The following is a 27,056-nucleotide window of genomic DNA, read 5'->3' as shown; positions in this document are numbered from 1 at the left end:
AATTAAATGTAATTTTTTGCAAACTCCTGGCTAATAATAGCTTCAGGGATTACACCAAAACAATGAAAATCTGTGGGTGTATTTAAAATGGAAAGTTTTGTCATTTCATAATTTTGGGGAATGCTTCTAGTTAATAGGTTTAACATTTCAAAATGTGAATTTGTTACTGTCTACTGTTTAAATCCGATTTGCATTTCTCAGTTTAGAATTGTGGTATCTAGGCACTGGCTAGGTATAATACAGTGGGTTAGAGCATTTAGTTCGTAATATGACCGGGTTCAGTATCTGGTCAGGGCATATACAAGAACCAACCAATGAGTGCATAATGAATGGAACAGTGCCTGACCAGTAGTGACACAGTAGATGGAGCATTGACTCCAAACGCTGAGGTCCCCAGTTCAAGGCACCAAGGTCACTGGCTTAAGCACTGGCTCACCAACTTGCGCGCAGGGTTGCTGGCTTGAGCATGGGATCATCGACATGATCTCGGGGGTCACTGGCTTGTGCATGGGGTCACTGGCTCAGCTAGAGACCCCTGGTCAAGGCACGTATGAGAAGCAATCAATGAACAACTAAAGTGAAGCAACTGTGAGTTGATGTTTCTCAACTCTCCTCTTGCTCTCTAAAACTGAAATATAAAAAAAAAAATGACGAGTCCCTGGTTGGTTGGCTCAGTGTTAAGCATGTCAGCCCGGCATATGAATGTCCCAGTTTTGATTTCCAGTTAGGGCACACAGGAGAAGCACCCATCTATTTCTCTACTTCTCCCCCTCTCGCTTCTCTCTCTCCTTCCCTTCTTCCTCCCCCCCTCCTGCAGCTATGGCTCGATTGGAACAGTTGGCCCCAGGTGCTGAGGATGCTTTTATGGCCTCTGCCTCAGGTACCGAGAAGAGCTCATTTGCTGAGCAATGGAGCAGCGCCCCAATTGGGCAGAGCATCGCCCCTAGTTGGCTTTCTGGGTGGATCCCGGTTGTGGCACATGTGGGAGTCTGTCTGCCTCCCCTCTTCTCACTGAATTAAAAAAAATAATTGAGTAGAACAAAACAGATTGATGTTTTTCTCTCTCCTCCACCTTAAAAAAAATCAATTAAGAAAAAGAATTATTTTATCTACTTTACATGCACAAATAGTAATTTAAGTTTTACGAATATGAATTAATTGTTAACTTCTGTGCTATTTGGATTCAGTTTAAAACAAAGTAATTTTTTTTTCTCTTTAATTATAGAAGTTCAAATTTTGGTGTCTTAATTTATTCTACCACAAAATGTTCTTTAAATATTGTTAGATTTGGTATAAGCTTATGCTTTTTAATCACAAAAGAATATCATGGAATTGACCTATCTGCATTTGAACTGATAAATTAATCATTTTTAGATTAAGAATTCACTGCATAGAAGGAAGAAGAACACCCTTGTTGGATTTCACCTCACTTTTATAGTCTAGGTTTTATATTTTTTCCTTAAGAGCCAGTTATCACATAGTCATGAAGAAACCGACTTTGAAATCTGATATAACTGTATGTGAATGCCAAATCAGTTCCTTGTATGGCCTAGTCAAGTTACATAGCTCTAATCCTCAGTTTCCTCATCTGTAAAATGGGGACAAAAATATAACCTGTTTTATATGAATATTTTGAGTATTAAATCTAATACTGTTAAATGCTTTTACTAGGTGCTTGTCACATAATAAGCACTCAATAAATATATATTAGTGGTGGTGTGGTGACTGTCATATTTAAGAAATACTAGCAAATTTTAATACTGAAAAAGTAAAATTTTTGACAAATAATGTTATTAGCATCATAGTAACAAATATATGTTCTTATTTCCATTGGCAAAAGTATGTTTAAAATATACCCATGATCATTTAAGGAGTCTTTTTGTATTTTAAACTAAGCAACAACAACAGACTACTAAATACTCTCTATAATCTCTTCTAGCAGGTTAAATTTTTCAGACCAACCAAATCTGACTCAGTGGATTAGAACCATATCTCAGCAAATAAAAACATTACAGATTCTTAGGAAAGAAGAAAGTATTTCTAGTAAGTTCTAATAATCTGCTTTCATTTTTCCCTAAAGTCTGAGATTGTTGGAAAATTTAGTCCCCAAAAGAATTGTTTATATTTTAAATGAAACCTCTCATTTTAAAATTTGACTTACTCTAATTTTCTTTGTCTTAATGAACTAAATTTGACTTGACTCTGTTACTTCTTATTCCTTGAAAACTCACAGACTCATGTGACATTTGTAATAAAACTTCTTACTCCCCCATTTTATTGAAGAGCCTCTGGGGGTGGGGGATGTAACTGACTATCCCAGAGCTAGCTTCAGCTCTCGGAGGCCTAACTCATTCTGTCCTCGGCATTACCAAAGGCTTCCCAAGTTTCACAGTATGCACTGCAATGTTGGCCGCAGGAAAAGCAATCCGAGCAGAATTTATATCACTGATTTTTATGAAAACAAAATAGCACACTCTTCCCTTCCTATCTTCTCTAGCTGTGTTCTGGTGGCTCTGCTCTTAGGAAAAGCACAGATGACTGAGAAGGTGTCTTGATCAGAGCTTTGAATGCATGTTATGCAAGTTTTTATAAATGGAAGTTTTTCCTGTTATTTTTAACTTCTTTGATCTATATTTAAAATGAAATTTATGGTGGAAATGCACAGAACTATTGTGGACTGATGAATAATAATAATATGAAATACTTGTTTCTATAGATAGTGCCTCTTCCAAGAATTCAGAAAATATGGATGAATTGCAGCTCCCTGAAGGGTTTAGGCCCGATTTTCATCCTAAGTGAGTGTATTATTTTATTCCTTTCAAGTTGGGCCCGCTTGCAATGAAAAACTAAGTTAACAGTGAGAATATGATTTATAAACCAAGGAGCAAAATATAATAGGACATTGATCTTGACTACTGAGGTGTAAGCATTACACGGTGAAATTTATTACGGGTATATTAATCAGAACCTAAGAACCACGTGGCATGTTTCATTGTCACCAACCCCTCCTGGTCCGCATGCAGACTCTTCTACTACATCCCTTTATCTGGCCTTGGCAACACCTCATCAGTACATCTAAATCCACACTGCTCAGCTCCCCCGCCAAATCCTGTGCATTCCTTCTGATCTCCGTATTTTTACTTCTGGCCCCACCAACCTCTTAGTAACCTGGGATCAAAACCAGGGTGTTTTTACCCTCTTCTGTGCCGTAGCCAGTTAGTATAAAGTAGAGCATGGAGTCTAGAGCTGGACTGCGTGGTTTGGTTCCTGGTAGCACTGCTTCCTGACTTGCAGCTGTGCGAGTCCCTTACCCTCTCTGTGCCTCAGGTTTGTCATCGGTAGAGTATCATGAGGATAAAGTGACATCATAAATGTAAAGCCACCTGGAAGTTATTCCTGGCGTGTACTGAGTAACTCAATAAAAATAGCACTGGAAGGCTTAAATAGAAAAACCATCGGTCCTGTGCCACCCACGTCCCCCTCCCTATTCCCAGTCCTCTCATTTTGTTTCTTCTGCTATTTATTTCCATCTGTCTAAATAAAACGCTTCATTAGCGATTCGTCATTGCTGAGCAGCAGTTTCTGGGGACTGGCTAGCAGATTTGTATTCCGCTCTTATCTCTGCCCTGCCCACGGCCCTTACCATCTCCCTGTAGAGTTCTTTCAGTTTTTGGCTAAATCAGTTGGCAGTTTTTACTAAGGTATCTGTTAAATGTCTTACCATTGACAATTTTGTCTTTCCTATGGTTAATAATTACCTTTTTCCCCCACATACTTGCTTTCTGTGTATGTTATGCCCCCCCCACTACTGCAATAGCTTTTTCAGGTGCCCAGCATCTTTTCGAGGTGCTCAGACCCCTGCTCCCACAGCCCACAGCCAGTATACTCCTGCACCAATCAAGACAGGACCAGCTGCCACCCCGAGACTTCCCCTGGCTGTGTCCCTTTTATTTGGCTGCATCTCCTGTTCTCCTTTTTCCTGATTTGCATGCAACTGTCTAGCTAGTTTAAGTAGTTCAGTTCCAGCATAGCAGATAACTGCTAAGGTTCTGAAACATTTGATTGTTGTGAACACATTGTTTTGAGCTAATCTATGCATGTTCACCTCAGGAACCCTTATTCTGATAGCATAAAAGAAATGCTAACAACATTTGGAACCGCTACTTACAAGGTGGGACTGAAGGTCCACCCCAATGAAGAGGATCCCCGTGTGCCCATAATGTGCTGGGGCAGTTGTGCCTACACCATCCAGAGCATAGGTGAGAGACTCAGAGTTGTGTCTGTCGTTAGGTCACAAGCACACGTTACATGTCTTCTGTGTAGGAGCCTGTACTTAAATGTTTAAAGTGGGCAACAATATGAAAAAATACACTGCTCACAAAAATTAGGGGATATTTTATTGCTTCACATTCCTTTTGAAATATCCCCTAACTTTTGTGAGCAGTATAATATAAAGGCTTTGAAGGAGGAAATGTAGCGTACTGACAAAATATTAGATTGACAGTTTATAAATTAACCATTTCGGTGGTAGTTTTAGCTTATCAGTTGAGGGAATGTGTTTCCATTTTTACCTTTCATCCTAATTTAATTCTTGTGTAATGACTTGAAGATTTCCAAACTTGACAATATTGTGCTTTCTGCAAAAACCATTTTTTCTATTCTTTGAAATTGTGATGAAATGTACATAATGTAAAATTTACCACCTTAATCTTTTTCATCTGCAGAAAGAATTTTAAGCGATGAAGATAAGCCGTTGTTTGGCCCTTTGCCTTGCAGACTGGTGAGTTTCCATTGTGCTCAGTTCACAGAGAGATGAATAGCAATTCAGCAGTCCTGCTTTTTACTAAACCTTAAAAATGTGAATTGTGTCTTTAAGCACAGCTTTACTCGTTTCATAGTAAAACCCATTTTCTGTCATGATACTGAAGTAATGTTTATGGTTTAATTTCTCATTTTTCTTTTAACTGGACTTTGGCTCTTTTAATCTAGAGCTCTTGGTTAAACACATGAAAAGATGGAAAAAACTAAAAATAGTGCTTGTTCTTGAACTTTTAATGCTATAATTGGAAATATAATAAAACAGAACACACCCTCTACCACTTCTGACTACCTTCATAAGCAATATTTAAATTATGTATCAATCAATGTCAAAACAAAATATTTAATGAATAGAAAAATGAGGAAAGGGATACAATCAATACTTGCTAATTTTTACCATGTAGCTCAGAGGTCGGGAACCTATGGCTCGTGAGCCAGATGTGGCTCTTTTGATGGCTGCATCTGGCTCGCAGACAAATCTTTAATAAAAAAATAATAACATTAAAAATATATGGCCCTGGCCGGTTGGCTCAGCGGTAGAGCGTCGGCCTGGCGTGCGGGGGACCCGGGTTCAATTCCCGGCCAGGGCACATAGGAGAGGCGCCCATTTGCTTCTCCACCCCCACCCCCTCCTTCCTCTCTCTCTCTTCCCCTCCCGCAGCCGAGGCTCCATTGGAGCAAGGATGGCCCGGGCGCTGGGGATGGCTCCTTGGCCTCTCTGCCCCAGGCGCTAGAGTGGCTCTGGTCGCGGCAGAGCAACGCCCCGGAGGGGCAGAGCATCACCCCCTGGTGGGCGGAGCGTCCCCCCTGGTGGGCGTGCCGGGTGGATCCCGGTCGGGCGCATGCCGGAGTCTGTCTGACTGTCTCTCCCCGTTTCCAGCTTCAGAAAAATACAAAAAAAATAAAAATAAAAATAAAAATATAAAACATGCCTGACCTGTGGTGGCGCAGTGGATGGAGCGCCGACCTGGAAATGCTGAGGTTGCCGGTTCGAACCCTGGACTTGCCTGGTCAATGCACATATGGGAGTTGATGCTTCCAGCTCCTCCCCCCTTCTTTCTCTCTGTCTCTCTTCTCTCTCTCTATCTCTCTCTTCTCTCTCCTCTCTAAAAAAAAAAAAGAATAAATAAAAATATAAAACATTCTCATGTATTACAATCCATTCATCGCCTACCACTCATGTTCATGGTTGCAGGTGGCTGGAGCCAATCACAGCTGTCCTCTGGGACAACACTAAATTTTTATTGGATAATGCATAACGTACACAGGTCGTTATATGGCTCTCACGGAATTACATTTTAAAATATGTGGCGTTCATGGCTCTCTCAGTCAAAAAGGTTCCCGACCCCTGGTGTAGCTAGTGTCAGGGAGAGTCAGATCTCTGCTATTCAAGCTGACAATCATAAAAATGCCCTTAAAAGTAAAATCATGTGATTTGATTCTTACCTGGGGAACTTTTAAAAATGCCTAGTCTTGGGGCACGTATGAGATCAATTTGGCTCAGATAAACTCATAAAATTCTCCAATAAAAAGGAAAGAAATGGCTAGCCTCTATCGCAGGTCACTTAAATCAGAGTCTCTGGAGCTGGGCCCCACACATTAATATGTTGTGAAAGCTTCCCAGGAGCCTCTGATGGAAGCGCCTGACCAAGGAACAAAACCCAGGTCAGGCACACCTCAGAGATGTTGAGGTCCCCTTCCAGACCGTCACAATGAAGCGAGCGTTGCGATAAAGCGAGTGACTCGAGCACTTTGGTTTCCCAGTGCACGTAAAGGTTGTGCTTACACTGTATTATAATCTATTAAGTGCGCAGTAAGTGGCAGTATGTCTTAAAAAAACAATTTACATACTTTAATTAAAAAGTACTTATTGCCGGGTGGTCTGTGGTGGATAAAGCATGGACCTGGAATGCTGAGGTCACCGGTTCAAAACCCCAGGTTTGCCCAGAGCCTGATCAAGGCACAGAGAGAAGCAACAACTATGAGTTGATGCTTCCCACTCCTCCCCCACTTGCTCTCTCTTTTCTCCCTAAAATCAATAAGTAAAATCTTTTTAAAAGTATATGTATCGCTAAAGCAATAAACCGCCTAAACCCTCAGCAAGTTGTAGTCTTTTCGCTGGCAGGCCGCCCTGACCAGGTGCTGTGGGTGGTGGTTGCTGGGCTCGGTGGCTGTGGCAAGTTCTTAAAACAAGATAACAGTGAAACTTGCCACATTGATCAACTCTTCCTTTTCCTTGAATACTTAGAGGCATTGTAGGGTTATTAAGTGGTCTGATTTCAATATTGTTGTGTCTGAGAGAGTACGGAGGCCTAAAGAAAGGGAGAGAGAGGAGGGAATGTCTGGTCAGCGGAGCATTCGGAACATCCACAGCATTGATCAGGCCAGCTGGCTGTCGTCTGTGGGCACGGTCTGTAGCCGCACCCCAAAACAATTACAGTGGCAACCCCAGTCACTCGTCACAGGCCACCATAACAAATACTGTAGTCATAAAAGTTTGAGATGCTGCAAGGATTACCAGAATGTGACAGAGACACAGTGAGCAAACGCTGTTGGAAGAAATGGTGCCATAAGTTACTGTACTTGTGCTGGCTTCCTGTTAATCTGCGGTCTCTTGATTTCAGGATGACTGTCTTAGGTCACTAACAAGATTCGCTGCAGCACATTGGACAGTGGCGTTACTTTCAGTGGTACAAGAACACTTCTGTAAACTTTTTGCATGTGAGTATTAATAATATATGTATCATATATGTTATGGTAATTTTCCATATGTAATTTTGTTTTTAATCATGCAACCTCTCTCCATTATGAAAGAAATATGTTGGTACTACTGTTTGTTTTATGTACAAGTTCTAGCTTACAAATTCATATGAAATTTGCAGAAAGATAAATGTAAACTAGGTTATATACATTTTTTTAAAATCTTGTGTGGGGGCCCTGGCCAGTTTGCTCAGTGGATAGAGCGTCAGCACGGCATGCAGATGTTCCGGGTTCGATACCCGGTCAGGGCACACATGAGAAGTGATAATGTGCTTTTCTTCTCCTCCCTCTCCCCCTTCTCTCTCTTCCCCTCTTGCGGCCAGTGGCTCAATTGATTTGAGTATCAGACCCAGTCAAGGCACATGTGGGAAGTCTGTCTCACTATCTCCTCTCACTTAAAAAAAATAAAATCTGTGCCTGACCAGGCGGTGGCACAGTGGATAGAGCGTTGGACTGGGATACAGAGGACCCAGGTTCGAGACCCCTGCGGTCACCAGCTTGAGCGCGGGCTCGTCTGGTTTGAGCAAAAAGCTCACCAGCTTGGACCCAAGGTCACTGGCTCGAGTAAGGGGTTACTCGGTCTGCTGAAAGCCCGCGGTCAAGGCATATATGAGAAAGCAATCAATGAACAACTAAGGTGTTGCAACGCGCAACGAAAAACTAATGATTGATGTTCCTCATCTATCTGTCCCTGTCTATCCCTCTCTCTAACTCTCTCTCTGTCTCTGTAAAAAAAAATAAAATAAAACTTGTTTCTTTAAAAAAAAAAAAATCTGCCTGACCTGCGGTGGCTCAATGGATAAAGCATCGACCTGGAATGCTGAGGTTGCCAGTTCGAAACCTTGGGCTTGCCTGGTCAAAGCACATGTGGGAGTTGATGCTTCCAGCTCTTCCCCCTTCTCTCTCTCTCTCCTCTCTCACTCACTCTCCTGTCTCTCTAAAAATGAATAAATAAATAAAAAATCTAAAAGAAAAAATCTTTATGTTGGTATATGAAATGTGCTAACGTATTTTTTCTTTAAATATTTAGCCTTGGTGCCTGATGTCTATCATGGAGACCTTCCGTGCATATTAGATATTGACATGTTTCATTTATTGGTGAGTATCTTGTAATTTTATGTTTGACATTTTCTTTATTATACTGTAGAACTTGGTCTTAGACTTGGTGAACAGTATAAAGGCAGACAGGAGGAGTTATCATCTATTAACTCTTACCAATTCTGAGTATGATTCTTTCTGAGGAGCCTCAAAAGGAAAGTGTTAAAGAAGCTAGCTGAGCCCTGGCCAGAGCTCAGTTGGTTAGAGCACTGTCCTGAAGCGCAGAGGTTGTCAGTTCGATCCCCAGTCAAGACACATAGAGGTATAGGTTGATGTTCCTGTCTTTCTTTCTCCCTTTTCTCTCTCTAAAATCAATAAAATAATTTAAAATTGTGGGGGGGGGGGGGGATCTAGCTGAGAGGCTTGAGCTGGGTTGTCTAATCTTATTTTGCTTTGGAACTGAGGTCAGTAATTTTAATCTTTGCTTTTTACTACAAAGAAGTAAACATAACATAAGTAATATAAGGGCTGCTGCTGACCCATGCAGTGCTTTTAGGCAGGTACAGTCCTGTGTGGTCACACTATTTAGTCATAGACATACCTTTGTGTGATTTAGGGAAAAGTATGTCTTCTGTGCCAGGACACACCCCTGGCTGACCTTGACCCGCCTCAGATGGTCCCCTCAGTCAGGAACCCCAGGTGCTGTTCCTTTCATCTCTTAGGGCATCCGATTCTGTACTTTTAAGCTAGTTAGTGCCTATCTCATATGATTGTGTCCAGATGATAATGATCAGTGTAAAGAGCTTAGAGCACAGTGTCCTTAGTAAGTATTGCCCACTGCGATTGTTCCCACGGCTCCTATACAAACCGCCCTGGTACTGGCAGGAGGAGGCTAACGGGAGGGCAAACTCATACTGTCTACCTGCCTGCTTCCGCCTGCATTCTTGTCTAATCCTTACATCCTTCCTACTGCGGTATTAAAAACACATATATCATCTCTAGTTTACCAACAGGGAGCCGAGGCTCAGAGGTGTTATTATCTTAAAAGTTTGTAAGAGGAGCTGTGGTTCATTTCCAGATCTTTGTGTGTCCAAAGACCATGCTTTTTCCACTGCTCACCCCTAGAAAGAGTTCACCTGTTCATTGTATTAAAATGAGCAATATGGGCCCTGGCCGGTTGGCTCAGCGGTAGAGTGTCAGCCTGGCATGCGGGGGACCCGGGTTCGATTCCCAGCCAGGGCACATAGGGGAAGTGCCCATTTGCTTCTCCACCCCCCCCCCCTCCTTCCTCTCTGTCTCTCTCTTCCCCTCCCGCAGCCAAGGCTCCATTGGAGCAAGGATGGCCCGGGCGCTGGGGATGGCTCCTTGGCCTCTGCCCCAGGCGCTAGAGTGGCTCTGGTCGCGACAGAGCTACGCCCCGGAGGGGCAGAGCATCGCCCCCTGGTGGGCAGAGCGTCGTCCCTGGTGGGCATGCCGGGTGGATCCCGGTCGGGCGCATGCGGGAGTCTGTCTGACTGTCTCTCCCGGTTTCCAGCTTCAGAAAAATACAAAAAAAAAAAAAAAAAAATGAGCAATATGCTGTGTATAGGAGAATCACTGATTAAATGAAATGGTAGTGCCTGTCAAACCATTAGCTCTTAAGTGACTTCACTTCGCCCAGTTCAGTGGCATGTCTAACGTGTGCACTGTTGAAGAGCAAACTCCTGCAGGGGAGGGGCCAGCTCCAAGAGGCTCCTGTCAGGAAAGCGGGGATGTGTTTAGGCGTGAGGGGAACTGCGAGCCGTCTGACACGCTGTACCTGCTGTCTAGGTGGGCTTGGTGCTCGCTTTCCCCGCGTTGCACTGTCAGGATTTTTCCGGGATCAGCCTGGGCACCGGAGACCTCCACATCTTCCACCTGGTCACTATGGCACACATCATTCAGATCCTGCTGACCTCATGTACAGGTAACTCTTCCTGTCGGTTTCTTGAAGGAAGTACTTGAGTTTTCTCAGTTAAAAAAAAATAGTATTAGCCCTGGCCGGGTAGCTCAGTTGGTTAGAGGGTCATGCCAACCGGCCAAGGTTGTGGGTTCGATTCCTGGTGAAGGCACATACGAGAATCAACCAATGAGTGTAAGAGAAGGACAGCAAATTGATGTCTCTCTCTGTCTCCTTCCCTTCCTCTCTCAAATTAATAAAAAATAATGTGTTTTTTTTTTAAGTATCAAAGGCAAAGGTGCTTGGATGAGGATAATATATATAAATTATAATTAGGCTACTTGTTATTTAATTTCTTATGGCAAGTTTTGAAAAAAAGTCTCATTAAAACCTCTTAGCAATGTGAATCATTATTTTTATTTTATAAATTTAGTAATACATATTTGAGGACCATGGACCAGTGTTTTTCAACTGCCCATCTGCAGATTGGTCCACCAGAAATTTCAGGCCAGTCCACGGAAGAGTTAACTACCCTGATGTTGTAATGAAGATTATAAACTCAGTGATCTTAGTCACATGCACTCACGCTCAGGGTGATGTCTGCCTTGCTAGTCCCCAAGTGAAAAGTGGTTGAGAACTACTGCCATACTGTCTGTTTAGTTGCTTTCGCTCCCAGCATGCTGCCTGGCACCCTGAATCAGCAAACTGGCTCTCTCAAAGCCTGCAGGCTCCTTAGTATGCTGGAGATCAATAGTGGGCTCACACCTAAGGAATTAAAGTTCTGTGTGTTTTGTGGGAGTATTTTTATACTATAGTGAGTATATGCATATATTTGAGTGCTTAAATGATATGGTCACCAATTCACACTCAATGGGCAAGTACAGAATGCTAATATTTTTTTCTCTTTCAGAAGAGGATAGTATGGATCAAGAAACTCCTGCTGGCGAAGAGGAATTAGCAGTTCTTGCTTTGTATAAAACACTTCACCAGTGTACAGGAAGGTGAGATCATAACCGTCACACAACCAGCAGCTCCCCGAGTATTAGTACCATTTGTACCTGACACCCTGTGATAGGGCTACCGCCCCTTTTACGCCTGTATGCCATCGATTCCAAAGAGCAGTTGTCTCTGTTGTCACCTCCTGATATAACTAAAATGACCTCTTCCTGTGAAATTGTTCTGTTTTCTTTTTCTCTGTGCAGGGCCTTGAAGGAGACGCCCTCTGGCTGGCACCTGTGGCGCAGTGTCAGAGCGGGAGTCCTGCCTTTCCTGAAGTGCTCTGCTCTGTTTTTCCATTACTTAAATGGAGTTCCCTCCCCGCCTGAAATGCAAGGTAGCCGGCACTCTTTCAGAATGTAGGAAACGTATGGGGTCTTTCCCTCCAGCAGCTTAGAGTTAAGGTGTCTTGCAAAAATGAAAAAGGATTAAAAGTTTAGAGTATAGCTCATTGACTATGGTGATGTACACAATTATAGAATAAAAATGCTTATTTATATGTCTGATTATATTGGGTCTCAGTAAATATGCTTTTTGTACGTTTGCATGTTCAATAACTAAGTTTGCTTTCATCTGTTAAAATCTTCAGTTATATATTATTCATAAACTGGGTTCTTCAGCTTTAAGAAGTGAAAACTGACAATTTCAAATGTTTTTTTAAATTGAAACATGGCATTAAAATTCAGAATATCCATAATTGCACATAAATCTGATCTTAATGAAGGAATTCATTTGCTATTTCCCAATTGTTTCCTATGTTCTGTTTTGATTCATTTCATAAAAGTGGTGTAAAGGTAGGCGTCTAATTTGCTGTATCCCTGTGGCTCATAGTTCCTGGCAGAGGGCATGGGGTGCTTGCCTGGAATGATGCTCTCTGCAAGTCTGCTGACTGGCATCTCTGTTCTGTCCAGTTACCCAGGCACAATATAGTATAATGTAGCCTTCCCGATCGTTTGCAGGGATGATTAGAATAAGCGGTTAAACCCTTCTCCCCTGATGAAATCATCATATATTTCTGTACTGCTTTGTGCTTTTCTGGAGCACTCGTATGTTGTTTTGTCATGTAATGCTCACCCATGAAGTAGATCATGCAGGCATACCATGTTGCAAGACACCAGGACATTCTAACCAGTTTGGTGTAGGAGTCGCCTGACTCCACTCTGAATTGTCATTGTCTGTGGATCCTGTCCACGTGCTATCTTGTTAACTTCCTGCAAGTCATGTTCCTAGCAAATTTCAACTCTTTTCCTCATGTGTTTTTTTAAGCTCTGCTGTTGCCTTACTCTGTTACAGATTACAGATTCTACCCTTAGTTGTTATATGCATTACTCTTTTCTTCTTCATTTGCAGTTTCTGGAACAAGCCATTTTGAACATTTATGTAACTATCTTTCCCTGCCAAGCAACCTCATTAGGCTTTTTCAAGAAAATAGTGAGATAACGAAGTTACTGATTGAAAGGTAATGATTATACACTTTTCATCATTATATTTAATGAAGTTATATGGAAATGAAGTTTGTTACCTATATTACTAAATTCTCAGTGAGCCTGGTAGAACACAGTCCATGTAGTGTAATCTATAATAATTAGGCCTTCTTAGTTAAGAACTCACTGTGTTAAGATTTTTGCCAAGCTAGTGAACAGCATAAGCATATTTGCTTAGAAGAAAGGTAGTTGTTCCCAGACAGCTGGTTTGAGCCCGACCTCTGGTGGTGCAGTGGGATAAAGAAAGGTAGTTGTGGAAATGTTTGTTTCCTCTGTTCAACTTGCTTGTTACACGCTCAGTTCTTTAGATTTGGGGAACTGAAAGGAACCTTAAAGATTACCTATTCCAATACCCTTACTTTAAAATTTGGCTGTTTTATGCACAGAGAGGGAGAAGTTATCTATACAGCATATATCTGATATGGAATTAATATCCAGAATATATCGAGGATCTCTACATATATCTCAGCAACAAAGAAGCAAACAACTCATTTAAAAATGAGCAAAGAGAACAAATTTTAAGAATTTTTTTTCTTTTTTACCAAAAGAGAGACAGGGAGGGAGAGGGATAAGCATCAACTTGAAGTTGCATCACTTCATTTGCTCATTGATTACTTCTCATACATGCCTTGACCAGGGGGCTCCAGCCAAGCCAGTGACCCCTTGCTCAAGCCAGTGACCTTGAGCTTCAAGCCAGCAGCCATGGGTCATGTCTGTGATCCCACACTCAAGCCAGTAACCTCGTTCTCAAGCTGATGAGCCTGCACTCAAACTGTCAACCTCAAGGTTTCAAACCTGGGTTCTCAACGTCTCAGATCAATGCTCTGTCCACTGCTCCACCATCGGTCAGTCAAGAAAGAGAGAAACAGGAAGGGAGAGAGATGAGAAGTGTCAACACTTAGTTGTAGCACTTTAATTGTTCTTTGCTTGCTTCTCAAACGTGCATTGACTGGGGGGCTCCAGCCAAGCCAGTGACCCCTTGCTTAAGCCAGCGACCATGGGGTCATGTCTATGATCCCAAGCTCAAGCCAACCATCCTGTGCTCAAGCTGATGAGCCCACTCTGAAGCTGGCGACCCCAGAGTTCCCAACCCGGGTCCTCAGCTTACCACATCAGCAGTCTATCCACTGTACCACTACCTGCTCAGGCATAAAAGGAACAAAGGACTCCTCCAGAGAACATACAAATGGCCAATAAGCACATGAAAACATGCTCAAAGTCAGCCACTGGGGAAATGTAAATCAAAACCACAATGAGCCCTGGCCGGTTGGCTCAGTGGTAGAGCGTTGGCCTGGCGTGCAGAAGTCCCGGGTTCGATTCCCGGCCAGGGCACACAGGAGAAGCGCCCATCTGCTTCTCCACCCCACCCCCTCTCCTTCCTCTCTGTTTCTCTCTTCCCCTCCCACAGCCGAGGCTCCACTGGAGCAAAGATGGCCCGGGCACTGGGGATGGCTCCTTGGCCTCTGCAGAGCATCGCCCCCTGGTGGGTGTGCCGGGTGGATCCTGGTCGGGCGCATGCGGGAGTCTGTCTGTCTCTCCCCGTTTCCAGCTTCAGAAAAATACAAAAAAAAACCCACAATGAGATACCACTTCATACCCATCAGGATGGCTGTAATCAAAAAGGCAGACAGCCTGACCAGGTGGTGGCGCAGTGGATAGAGCGTCAGACTGGGATGCGGAGGACCCAGGTTCGAGACCCCGAGGTTGCCAGCTTGAGCGCGGGCTCATCTGGTTTGAGCAAAAGCGCACCAGCTTGGACCCAAGGTCGCTGGCTCCAGCAAGGGGTTACTTGGTCTGCTGAAGGCCTGCGGTCAAGGCACATATGAGAAAGCAATCAATGAACAACTAAGGTGTTGCAACAAAAAAACTAATGATTGATGCTTCTCATCTCTCCGTTCCTGTCTATCCCTCTCTCTGACTCTCTGTCTCTGTTAAAAAAAAAAAAAAAAAGGGCAGACAGTAATAAATTGTGTTGGTGAGGCTGCTGAGAAATTGGAATCTGTGTGCATTGCTGGTAGGAATAGAAAAGAGTGCATTCGGTCTGGAAAACAGTTCTTCCAAAAGGTAAACATAGAATGACCGTATGATCCACCAGTTCCACTTCTAGGTATGTATTCACCCCATAAGACGCACCTAGGGCTTTAAGGAGGAAAATAAGAAAAAAAATATTCTGAACCATATGGTGTATCAAAATATTTAATAAAATACCGCATTTTTTGCTCCATAAGACGCATGGGCATTTCCCCCTCCACTTTTGGTGGAGGGAAGTGCATCTTATGGAGCGAAAAATACAGTAAGTGTTCTAGCTCTGGGTATTAAGAGCTTGTCATTAATTCAGACTAGATTTTCCAGAATGTCCAAATTAGTGGGGTAATAGTGTGGATAGCCACAAATTTTAATATATTTAACATTCCGTCTTCTAGAAAAATAACTACAGGTCATATTTTTGTGATTTTAAAAGTTGCAAACAAAATATGGTATTCCGTCAAGCTTCTTTTGATTAGATAAATACAGTAAGAGATAAAAGGTTTTTAGAGAGGAAAAAATGCTAGTTCTAGCCATTCAAAAGTAAACGGTGTTTCTTTTCCCAATTTCATTAAAGTTGGTGTCAGAACCTTGAAGTTAAAAGATACCTAGAAGGTGGAAGAGATGCTGTCAGGTAAGTTAAAGATGGTCAGATCCGTGGTGGGGCCGGAGGTCAGGGCTGTGTCCTTCAACAGTGACTTCCGGGCCTTCGTGATTCCGAGAGGTTGGCCATCGTGCCTTCCTGTTTTTTCTTCTTAGTCTAACGAGTTTGTAAAAGGATCAGAACTAGGAACATAAATGTACTGCTGCATTATTCTTGGCAGAGGGAGCAAAGAACAAAATTATTATATTTTTGAATGTTTGCTTTTAGAAAAATATGGGTCATTTTTTTAGGTTTTCTTAGGTTTTCTTTTTTTTTTTGTTTGTCAAGCAAAATTTCAAACTATCTGAAAGTTTAAAGAATAGCATAATAAGATCCCACATACCTGTCACTCAGCTTCAGTAATTATCAAATGATGACCAGTCATTTTTTTTCTTTCCTTTGACATTAGCTTTATTCTATAGTATGCTATCCCAGATGATAACAGGTATATTTCATCTATTAATATTTCCTTGTCTCTGCTGACTACATTATCCATAAAATTCAGAGGGATGGAGGAGGTTAGGTGTTCTAGTTTTTAGATTTTTTACACAGTCTGTCCTAAATCCAGAGGTAACAACACCCCAATTACATTAGGCTGACCCATATGAAATTACAGTTTTTATAAGTCAGAAATGGTTGAGAACCACCAATTTTATGTGTTTCAACCGTGCAGTCAGTAAACTCATTATGTGCAACAATAGTCCTCAACTTGAGGTATACATGAGAACAACTTTGGAAGCTTAAAAATACAGTGTGTCCGTAAAGTCACGGTACACTTTTGACCGGTCACAGGAGAGCAACAAAAGACGATAGAAATGTTAAATCTGCACCAAATAAAAGGAAAACCCTCCCAGTTTCATACCTATTCAGTGCAGTTCGATGTGGGCTCACGCACAGATTTTTTAGGGCTCCTTAGGTAGCTATCCCGTATAGCCTCTACAGACTCATCACTGACTGATGGCCTACCAGAACGGGGTTTCTCCACCAAACTGCCGGTTTCCTTCAACTGCTTATCCCACCGAGTAATGTTATTCCTATGTGGTGGCGCTTCGTTATAAACGCGCCAATATTCACATTGCACTTTGGTCACGGATTCGAATTTAGCAGGCCATAGATACACTGAACTATCCTCTGTACCATCCACATCTCGACTGGCATGGCCGTGGGCTGCTCTGCTGTATACATGGTGTTATGTCATCATCTGCGCATGCGCACATGCTGCCACATCATCCTACAGAAACTGGGAGGGTTTTCCTTTCATTTGGTGCAGATTTCACATTTCTGTCATCCTTTGTTGCTTTCCTGTGACTGGTCAAAAGTGCACCATGACTTTACGGACACACTGTATACTCAGGGCCCTACCTCCCAAATCTCATTTCTCTAAAGTTGGGCTCCTTGCATGTGTACCCCTCCCGGATCTTCCCACGTGATTCGGTGTAAGAACTGCAGTTGAGGTAGCTCCCCTGTGGTCCTTGAGCCCTCAACTACCAGTTGATGTTGGATCTAAATTTTATCTGAATTAACTTGTCATAGAATCAGCATGGCTTGGTATCTCTGTATTATCTGTTCTCTACTTCTCTCCTCCAACTCACTTGTGCCGAAAGGTCACCTTTAGTAAGCACGTCTTCTTGTCCTCTCTCCTCGGTTCTGTGGTTGGGCTCTCCATGGCCGGTGGTTTCGGTGGAAGCCTGGGGGTGAAGATCCTTCTCTGCGCCTCCCCTGCTTCCCAGAGCTCCCATCCCACATTTTCACTTAAATGGGGCCAATTCTAGGTACTGTCTACTGTCCTGACCTGTGTTCTGAGTTTTTCAATTAAAAATGTGGACCCTAAGGCCCCGTGGTATTTCAGTGTGGAATTTTAAGTTTAGTACTGTGGCTTCTGGAGCCGCTGTGGGAGCTCAGTCACTCGGGTTCAGCCTGCCATTGTTTGTAGTGACCAAGTTGAGTTATCCTGTCATTGTTGTGATATGACCTTATATTAACTGGTTTTATGTGTATCTTTGTGTGTTTTTTAAAGCTATCCAAGAGAATCTAACAAATTAATAGACCTTCCAGAGGATTACAGCAGCCTCATTAATCAAGCATCGAATTTCTCGTAAGTTTTGATATTAGAATACTGAGTATTTTCTACCACTGGAAACACTCACTTCTCTATGCAAAATTTAAGGGCTTTTGTTTATTGTTCGGTTTTGTTTGGCTAGGGAGATTTCACATCGCTAGTCTTGACCTAACTTGTAAAAGCACCATTCCACCGTGTTTCAGAATAAGGCATGGGGGAGGGGCGGGGCGGGAGAACAGGTGTGGTTAATTCTCATGGGGGAGGGGCGGGGGCGGGAGAACAGGTGTGGTTAATTCTCATGGGGGAGGGGCGGGGCGGGAGAACAGGTGTGGTTAATTCTAGGTTATCAAATAATAACATAGTTCCCCATGTATAAGACGCACCTTAATTTGGGGGCCTGGAATTTGAAAAAATTGTATTACATAAAGTTATTAAACTCAAGTTTTATTCATTATAAAATTCATACAACTCCTCATCACTGTCAAAACTCCCCTCCATTAGCTTGTCCTCATCTGTGTCTGATGACGAATCACTGTCTTCATGTACTGCCTCATCCTCAGTTCCATCTATGGCATTGGAAATGCCACACCCACTGTATAAACGCACCCAGTTTTTAGACCTCAGATTTTTCGGGAAAGGGTGCATCTTATACATGGGAAATACGGTAATTTGCACTACATGTAAAGTAATAAGAGCCCTTCGTAATTTTCAATACATCATTAAATATTTAACATGTCAGTAGCATGAGGAATAAACAACAATGTAAAAAACTAAAGGGTTGCCAAGATAGTTGAAGCGGTCTTTGTATCTCTTCCCTGGTGGGTCCTCCTCCTTCCCCTCAGAGTCACTTTTCTAAAGGGAGTGTGAGCGCTCCTTTGCATTTGTGTTAAATATTTCTAAGCAGAATTATTATTATTTTTTTGGTATGTTTTAAGCTTTAAAAGTGGCATTATACTAGACATCTTTTTTTTCTTTTTAATTTTTAAACTTTATTTAGAAAATTTAACAGGGTGACATTGAGCAATAAGAATACATGGTTTCAGGTGACCATCTCTATAGCCTTCGAACTGTGCATTGTGCTGTGTGCCCATTGCCCAAAGTCAGATCATTTTCCATCACCGTATATTTATCCCTCTTTACATCTTTTTCACTCAGCACTGTTTGTAAGATTTATTTCTACATTTGACATATATAATGTTTAATTCATCAGTTTTCCTGCATATTAGTATTTTATTATATTGTATGATAGTAGCAGAATTTACATCTTTTCCTTCTGTTGATGAGTTAATTTTTTTCCCTCTGGTTGTTAACTGTGCCCAGTACACGGTGCTTGTGCCCGTGTGTGGGGTGTTCCCAGGCCACAGGGTGTAGGCACCTCCGCTCCCCTGAGGTGGCGGGTGTTTCCCCCGGTGGTTTCAGCGACCGCTCTGCAGCTGCTCATTGTTGAGCAATGCCGTCTGCTTTGTTTCCTTCCCTGGAGGTGTCCCAAGTCTGGCGGCGATAAGAGCCGAGCGCCGACCCTGTGCCTGGTGTGCGGGACCCTGCTGTGCTCCCAGAGCTACTGCTGCCAGACCGAGCTGGACGGGGAGGACGTGGGCGCCTGCACGGCCCACACCTACTCCTGCGGCTCCGGGGTGGGCATCTTCCTGAGGTAAGGCCCTGGGCTGGGGCTGCGCCTGCGCTGCAGAGCCCCGAGACCGCTGGTCTCCTGTGGGGAGCGTGGCAGCGCTGGCCCGCACCTCACGTTCGGCTCACGTTCACCCATCCCTCCGTTGCCACTGCTCCTGCCCTGTGACAGCTCTGTTCCGCTCTCCTCGTTCCTCACTCTAACACAGGGGTCCCCAAACTTTTTACACAGGGGGCCAGTTCACTGTCCCTCAGACCATTGGAGGGCCGGACTATAAAAAAAACTATGAACAAATCCCTATGCACACTGCACATATCTTATTTTAAAGTAAAAAAACAAAATGGGAACAAATACAATATTTAAAATAAAGAACAAGTAAATTTAAATCAACAAACTGACCAGTATTTCAATGGGAACTATGCTCCTGTCACTGACCACCAGTGAAAGAGGTGCCCCTTCCGGAAGTGTGGCGGGGCCGGATAAATGGCCTCAGGGGGCCGCATGCAGCCCGTGGGCCGTAGTTTGGGGACCCCTGCTCTAACAGAAACTCCAGTTGTCTGACGGGGTCTCCCACCCAAACCTGCCGCAGTCACTCCTTTTGCTGTAGCTTCGCAGTTTGGGATTCATAGACACCACAGGCCAGCAAATCTAGTTCAACATTCAACAACGTACAACAAATACTCTAGTGACTGCTGTGTCCTGGGCAGTGAGGGGCAGTTGCCACCAAAGCAGACCAAAATTCCTGCCTTCCTGGAACTCATTTTCTAGGAGGGAGACAGAAAACCCACAAGACTGCTAAGAATTTAGGGCCATGTGCAAAGGAAAAGAATAGGAAACGGCAGCTATGGGGTTAAATTTTATTTTATTTCTTTTGTTTATTGATTTAAAGAGGGAGGAAGGAAGAAAGAGAAACATTAATTTGTTGTTCCACCTATTTATGCATTCATTGGTTGACTCCTGTATGTGCTGTGACAGGGGACTGAACCCACAACCTTGACATATCCATATAATGCTCCAACCAACTGAGCCACCCAGCAGGGCCTGGGGGGGAGGGTGAATTTTAGATAGGAAACCAGGAAAGATTCCCTGAAAAAGTGACTTTTGAAGAAAACCCTAAAGAAGTGAGGAGCACATTTTCAAAAGGGAGCAGCAAGTACAAACTTGCAGGGGAGTGTGCCTGCGTTTGTTTAAGAAAGAGCAAGGAAGCTGGTGTCACTGGAGGATGGCACGTCCTAGTGTCACCTCCGGGTGAAGTGGAAGTCATTTCAGGGTTTGAAGGAGAGGCGTGACATGAGGTTGGGCTCCTCTAGGCTAGGTTATCTCCATACCTTAGTCACCTTACTATCGCCCAGGGCCTGCCAGTTTCTTGTATGTGACAGATTCTCAATATAAATGTTGAATTGAGCTCATTTTTTGAAAAGTCAGGTAGCCCCGGCCAGGTTGCTCAGTGGATTAAGCATTGTCCCAGCACACCAAGGTCACAGGCTCAGTCCCTTCCGGGCACATATGAGAAGCAGACAGTGAGTGCACAACTAAATGAAACAACTAAGTGGAGCAATAAGTTGGTGCTTCTTCCCCCCCTCCTCTTTCTTTCTCTCCCTTCTTCTCCCTCCCCCCCCCCCCCAAATCAATGCAAAAAATTTTTAAAGTTGGGCAAACCTCTCAGGGATCAGGCGACACTTTTTGTTATTATTACTGATTTTAGAGAGAGGAAGCAAGAGAGAAGGAGACAGAAATACCGATCTGTTCCTGTATATGCCCTGAGGGGGATCAAACTCACATATCAGGATGGTACTCTAACCAACTGAGCCATCCGGTCAGGGCTAGGAGACATGTTTTTAAATAGCCCTTAGAAAAGTGTGAAAGTAGCATTTTTCCCTGTCTGGAATATTTCAGAATTCTTTTGGTCATAAACAATATTGCTTAGTGTTTCAACTCAATCTAATTCACAATGTTTGTATGCTTTTATGTGTGTGTGAATAATTTCCTCATAATAATGGTTAAAATACCATTAACTTTATGTTTAGAAATTAACTTGCTCACACATAATAATTTTTTAAATGCTAATATTATGTAAGTTGTCAATTCCTAATCCACAATGTTCCTCTTCCTCACTATACTGATTTACAGTACAATCATTTTAGTCAACTTTTTTAATTTAGAAATTAAATTTAGCTGTGGCCAGATAGCTCTGCTGGTTGGAGCATCATTCCCATATGCAAAAAGGGTTGACAGTTCGATCCCTGGTCAAGGCACATACAAAAACAGATCAATGTTTCCTGTGTCTCTCTCTCTGAAAGCAATAAATAAAATAAATAAAAAATTAAAAAAAAAGAAATTAAGTTTAATGGAATGACATTGATCAGTAAGAGTACGTAGGTTTCAAGTGAACCTCTCCTTAGCATTTGAACTGTTTGCGTTGTATGTCCACCACCCATTCATTGTAGTAATTTTTTTTTAATTCATTTTAGAGAGGAGAGGGAGAGACAGAGAGAGAGAGAGAGAGAGAGAGAGGAGAGAGGAGAGACAGAGAGAGAGAAGGGGGGAGGAGCTGGAAGCATCAACTCCCATATGTGCCTTGACCAGGCAAGCCCAGGGTTTCGAACCGGCAACCTCAACATTTCCAGGTTGACGCTTTATCCACTGCGCCACCACAGGTCAGGCATTGTAGTAATTTTTAAAGCTTCAGCAGATGTGTTGATATTGTGTATCTCTGCTGTAAATGCCATTATTTATTTTAATGAGACTTCAATCCATTTAGAACTGAATCCAGATGTTGGTTGTGATGTATAATGTATAAATGGTCTCTTTACAGAGTACGGGAATGTCAGGTGCTATTTTTAGCCGGCAAAACCAAAGGCTGTTTTTATTCTCCTCCGTACCTTGATGACTATGGGGAGACGGACCAGGGACTCAGGTAAGGGCCCCCATCGGGAGGCTGGGCTTGCAGACTCTGGGCCTCCAGAGCCTTCAGTACATGGTGAGCACGATGCACAGTGCAGTCCTGAGGCCGGCCTGCTCACAGCCCAGGCGCCTGTGGGCTTCCGTCCTGCTAGCGGGACTGGTATCTGTGGACTCTGCCCAGGAGGACACCCTGGTGGCCTGCTTTGGCATTCCCTTTCCCAGCCCTTAGAGGGTCATGAGGGCCATCGGGATAAATCGGGAAAGAGCAGGACAGAGTGCAACTGTTTTCCGTTGCTCACTCCAAGGAACCAGAACTGTTTGAATTGCCATGTGGCGTCCACAGCATCAGCACTGCAGGCATAGCCCTTTGGAAGTTGTGTGGGGAGACCCAGTGTTCTTCAAGCGCTCAGAGCAGATCTTCACTGATAAGAAATGAGCTTGTTACTCAAGAAACTGGGAGACAAAGATTTAGGGCATACAGAGTAATACAACAGTATTGGAGGCTTAATCACTTCTGTGGTAACTTCTATTATAAGTAAGTAAGATGCTAACAGCAGTTCCCTCAAGTTCTATTACAGAACTTGGTAGACCATCTCTTTTTGCCCAAAGAAGGTAAGGGTCTTTACCTACACATAAAACCATCCAGCCTCAAGGAGCGAAGTTCAGGGCCTGGAAACAGGCAGGATGAGCAGAGAGGCTGCCCCAGGAGCTTGACTGCAGGGTTATAGGCAGTGCACCTGGGATGGTGCTTCCTTTTCTCGAAGGAATGTGTGCTCTTAGGGGCGGCCTGGTTAGGGAGGGAGAGGATTGTGAGCTGTGAACTGGGGCAGGGGCCCCAGGCATGACCTCAAATCCTGTGCTTCGGTTAAATTCAACCCAGGTGTTAACTCACATTTGCCTGCTTGGCTTAGACTTTTCTCCATTGACTGAAAGGCAGCGCACTGAAGAACAGTGTTACCCCTGAAAATTCCCTCCGCCCTCCCTTCTTCACATTTAACCACCCAGATGGACTTTTCAGCACTGTTCCCCTCAGCTCCTCCTAGCAAACCTGCAAAGCTAACTAACGCCTTAGTAGCCTTAGTCGCCTGCCAGACAGAAATTTTGCCCAGGATCTAAAACCGCTAACTTAGAACTTCCTAAACCAGGAAAAGCTGGGATGTAGTGATGAGTAAGCAAATGCATCCAGAGTGACATCTGTCTTCTTTCTAGACGGGGAAACCCTTTACATTTGTGCAAAGAGCGATTTAAGAAGATCCAGAAGCTCTGGCACCAGCACAGTGTCACGGAGGAAATTGGACATGCTCAGGAAGCAAATCAGACCCTGGTCGGCATTGACTGGCAACACTTGTAGTCACCGCGCTGCCAGAGCAGAACCTTGGTCGGCATTGACTGGCAACACTTGTAGTCACCGCGCTGCCAGAGCAGAACCTTGGTCGGCATTGACTGGCAACACTTGTAGTCACCGCGCTGCCAGAGCAGAACCTTGGATTTTTGTAACCCCGCAGCTTTTCAAGAAAGAGAATAGGAAATAAGTTCTACTGGATTTGGAAATAAATTCTTTAGTTAGGCTTTTCTCCCTGGTTTTATTTTTATAGCTTGTAGCTCCAGGGACTGAGGAAAGTCATCTTCCGTCAGCATATTTTCCTACACCGTTTGCTGTGTTCCTGAAACGTGACTTCCCACAAGGAGCTTCTCTTCCTGGACTGGACACAGCCCCTCTGTGGGCGTCTGCCCACGCTGAGCGTCCCCAGTCGTCTGAGCCATGTCCCATTACTGATCACAAGGCACTCCAGGCCTGAAGCGGACTCACCAGCAGGAGGACACAGTCCGTGGTCTGTTGGGGTGACACTCCCTTGTTCCTCTCGGTGACTCTCAGCACGGTCTGGGTCAGCCTCCCCTCTGCTGACGGGACCCCACCTCTGAGAGCTGAGCAGTGGATTTGGGGAGAGCTCCCCCTGGTCTGCACCAGCTGTCAGAGGCTGGGGCGCTTGTGCACGAGGAACCCCGGGAGCACAGGTTCAAGTACCGGGTCGTTTTCAGAGCTGTGGAAGGTTGGACTTCTTCCTTTTTTTGGCAAGACTTCTGGCTTTGAGAGAAAAAAACCTCATTTTAAAGGGCTTTTTGAAAACTTTTAAAGTATCCTAATTTTTCAGACAATATATTCTCTTATTTCTGAGACTAAATGAAGAGTTGTATGCATCTAGAATCAAATACTAGCAAAAGGAAAAAGAATGAGGACTGCGTTTTGAGGTTCCTGCGCCCCCATCCCTACTCCGTTTTCTGGCACAGATGGACTGCTGCTTACCTGCTGGCTCACCTAGTACGTTCCTGGGCAGCCCGTGGGTCCAGGCTTTTTATTCTTCTTAACACATTATTGTTTTTACTAAGAGGTGCCTTCCTAGAGTGATAACCACTTGGTAAAATAGATTATGACCGTTCTATCCCACAAGGCCCCTCTGGTGTGCCGTAGTGTGCTGGAGCCTGGATACGCGCAGAGCGGGGCCGAGGCTGCGGAGGAACCAGTGGGAGCCTCGCTGAGGTGGGGCTGAGGAACAAGGGAACCGCAGAGGCCCCTGGACTTTCTTCAGCCAGTGCAAGCAACCCGTTACTTGGTTTTCTTTGAATTGCATCTCCAAGTTCCGGGGCACTCAGCTTTACACACTCCGCAGTATGCCCAGGAGGAAGGTCAGACATCCACACTTCAGGCTAAACCCGGGGGTGCGGAGGTGCCTTCCCTGTCTGCTCCCCGAGGCCGTCTTCTGGACGGATGACCTTGGCCGTTCTTGCTTGGGACCGGCTCTGCTGGCTGAGGGGAGGTGTTTCCCACCCACCAGGAAGAACATCCAAACTAGAACCCAGTGCTCTCTGGAGCCCCCTTTCTGGCCTTTTTCCATTGGTATGACCTGGAGTTTTGGGCTATGTATGGGTGGCATAATGATTTTAATGTTTATTTTGGTCTTTGTCACATCCTCATTCCTTTAGCTTTTAAGCCCAGCTTCTTTTGGCTTTTCTCAATAATGTTCACCAAGATTAACTAAAGACCAGGTCTCCCTGGTAAATGGATTGTGCTCAGTTTCAGCAAGTCATGGCCGTGTCGCAGCTCTCAGGACTGAGTTCACGGAGGTCTGTTAGCAGAGGTGTCCCTGGATCCCACCCCTGAGGATGGCAGTCAGAGAGGATACACTTAGAAGATGAGATAGTGTTTGCATCATGAAGCAAATGTCTTCCCTACCTAACGAACCATCTTAATTTTATGATTTATTTCGCATGTATCATGTTTATTATGGAAATGTTTATGTAACATGCTTTCCATATCAGGGAAACCATATCTGTTTAATAAGTTGGCTATAACTTTAATAACTGTGGAAAACTTGTAAAATTTGGAATGTATCATATGTAAAAAGTTTAAAGATATCCAAATAAATACTTTAGGTGTTGATCTTACTTTGGGTCTGTCCACACTTTCTTTGTTTTCTGTCACACACTTAAATGCCATGGAGTGTTCCTGTGTCACCTTGCTATAGATAAAGTGGGACATGTGTATTAGCTTGAAATTTAAGATGCTTATATTATTAGTGTCAATTGTGGCCGTCAGCCAAATGATCTTGACCTTCCCATAGAAAGCTTGATCATCATTTCAGCTGATTAAGTTTCCTATTCATTGGCGATGACAGCTTATATGACCTTTCTGAACCATTATGGACCTCAGATCACTGGGAAAATGGGGCACATGGCATCTCTCTCAGCTCCAAACCCTGCCTCCAGCTTTAAACTCGTCTTGCTCATCCTTCCCTGACCCCAGTCCTTATCCTTACTCGGTAGACATTTTTCTGCTTACGAGAGAGACGAAGGGGCAGGGAGCTGTGTCCTGTATTTGCCGGGGAGGCATTGCCTACAAGAGCCCTGCTGTACCTTTCAGAATCTTCAAAAGAAAGCATCACACTGAGAAAGCAGGTTCCATTGTCCTGTCCCCTGCCCATTCATGCTTGCTTTTTTTTTTTTTTTTTTTTTTTTTCTCCCCAGAGTCAGAGAGAAGGATAGACAGGGACAGACAGACAGGAATGGAGAGATGAGAAGCATCAATCATTAGTTTTTTATTGCTCATTGTGACACCTTAGTTGTTCATTGACTGCTTTCTCATATGTGCCTTGACCGTGGGCCTTCAGCAGACCAAGTAACCCCTGCTGGAGCCAGCAACCTTGGGTCCAAGCTGGTGAGCTTTTGCTCAAACCAGATGAGCCTGTGCTCAAGCTGGCGACCTCGGGGTCTCTAACCTGGGTCCTCGGCCTCCCAGTCTGACACTCTATCCACTGTGCAACCGCCTGGTCAGGCGATGCTGCTTTCTGCTTCCTCCCTTACTCTGTCTCTACTCTTGGTTTTCAAGTCAGGCTCTTTGAGGTTCATTTAACAACCACCACAGTCAAGAAATAGAGCAGTTTCATCACGCCAAGCTTTCTTATGCCCCTTTGTGGTCACCTCTCCCGTCCTGACCCCTGGCAACCACTGATTTTTTTCTGTCCCTTTGTCTTACCTCTTTCACAATGTTATGGAGCCTTTTGAGTGGCTTCTCTCACAAAGAAGACATGAATGTGAGAGTCATCCATGTTTCTTTTGTTTGCTGAGTTATACTGCATTGTGCATATACAGCAGGTGAATTTACGTGAAATAGCGACACATTCTTTAACTTCCGGTGTTTGCATCACCAGGTGATGCTTTACAGTTACAACGTAAATGACATTTGGGAAATTTTTTTTTTTTTTTTTAATTTATTTTTCTGAAGCTGG

At 43.8% G+C, this 27,056-nt stretch overlaps 1 protein-coding gene across 4 annotated transcripts in view; it reads left to right on the top strand.

Moving 5' to 3' along the window:
* UBR2 (ubiquitin protein ligase E3 component n-recognin 2) overlaps window positions 1-25,716 on the top strand; it is a 110,152-nt gene extending 84,436 nt beyond the window's left edge. For 2 of the 4 annotated variants that reach the window (XM_066359405.1, XM_066359406.1), the window contains exons 33-48: window positions 1,940-2,043; window positions 2,717-2,795; window positions 4,111-4,259; window positions 4,725-4,780; window positions 7,443-7,539; window positions 8,609-8,676; window positions 10,426-10,561; window positions 11,445-11,535; window positions 11,737-11,867; window positions 12,881-12,989; window positions 15,617-15,673; window positions 17,700-17,777; window positions 19,222-19,392; window positions 22,184-22,285; window positions 23,482-23,639; window positions 23,747-25,716. In XM_066359405.1, the coding sequence (XP_066215502.1) occupies window positions 1,940-2,043; window positions 2,717-2,795; window positions 4,111-4,259; window positions 4,725-4,780; window positions 7,443-7,539; window positions 8,609-8,676; window positions 10,426-10,561; window positions 11,445-11,535; window positions 11,737-11,867; window positions 12,881-12,989; window positions 15,617-15,673; window positions 17,700-17,777; window positions 19,222-19,392; window positions 22,184-22,285; window positions 23,482-23,623 (1,570 nt within the window). In that variant the 3' untranslated portion in view covers window positions 23,624-23,639; window positions 23,747-25,716. Of the gene's footprint in view, window positions 1-817; window positions 901-1,939; window positions 2,044-2,716; window positions 2,796-4,110; window positions 4,260-4,724; window positions 4,781-7,442; window positions 7,540-8,608; window positions 8,677-10,425; window positions 10,562-11,444; window positions 11,536-11,736; window positions 11,868-12,880; window positions 12,990-15,616; window positions 15,674-17,699; window positions 17,778-19,221; window positions 19,393-22,183; window positions 22,286-23,481; window positions 23,640-23,746 lie in introns of those variants that run through there. The other 2 variants (XM_066359407.1, XM_066359408.1) reach the window with 2 other exon arrangements.
* Window positions 25,717-27,056: the final 1,340 nt, after the last annotated feature.

The sequence above is a fragment of the Saccopteryx leptura genome, chromosome 1 (assembly GCF_036850995.1).
Source record: "Saccopteryx leptura isolate mSacLep1 chromosome 1, mSacLep1_pri_phased_curated, whole genome shotgun sequence".
NCBI lineage: Eukaryota > Metazoa > Chordata > Mammalia > Chiroptera > Emballonuridae > Saccopteryx > Saccopteryx leptura.
This window is presented reverse-complemented; position numbering and strand designations above follow the sequence as displayed.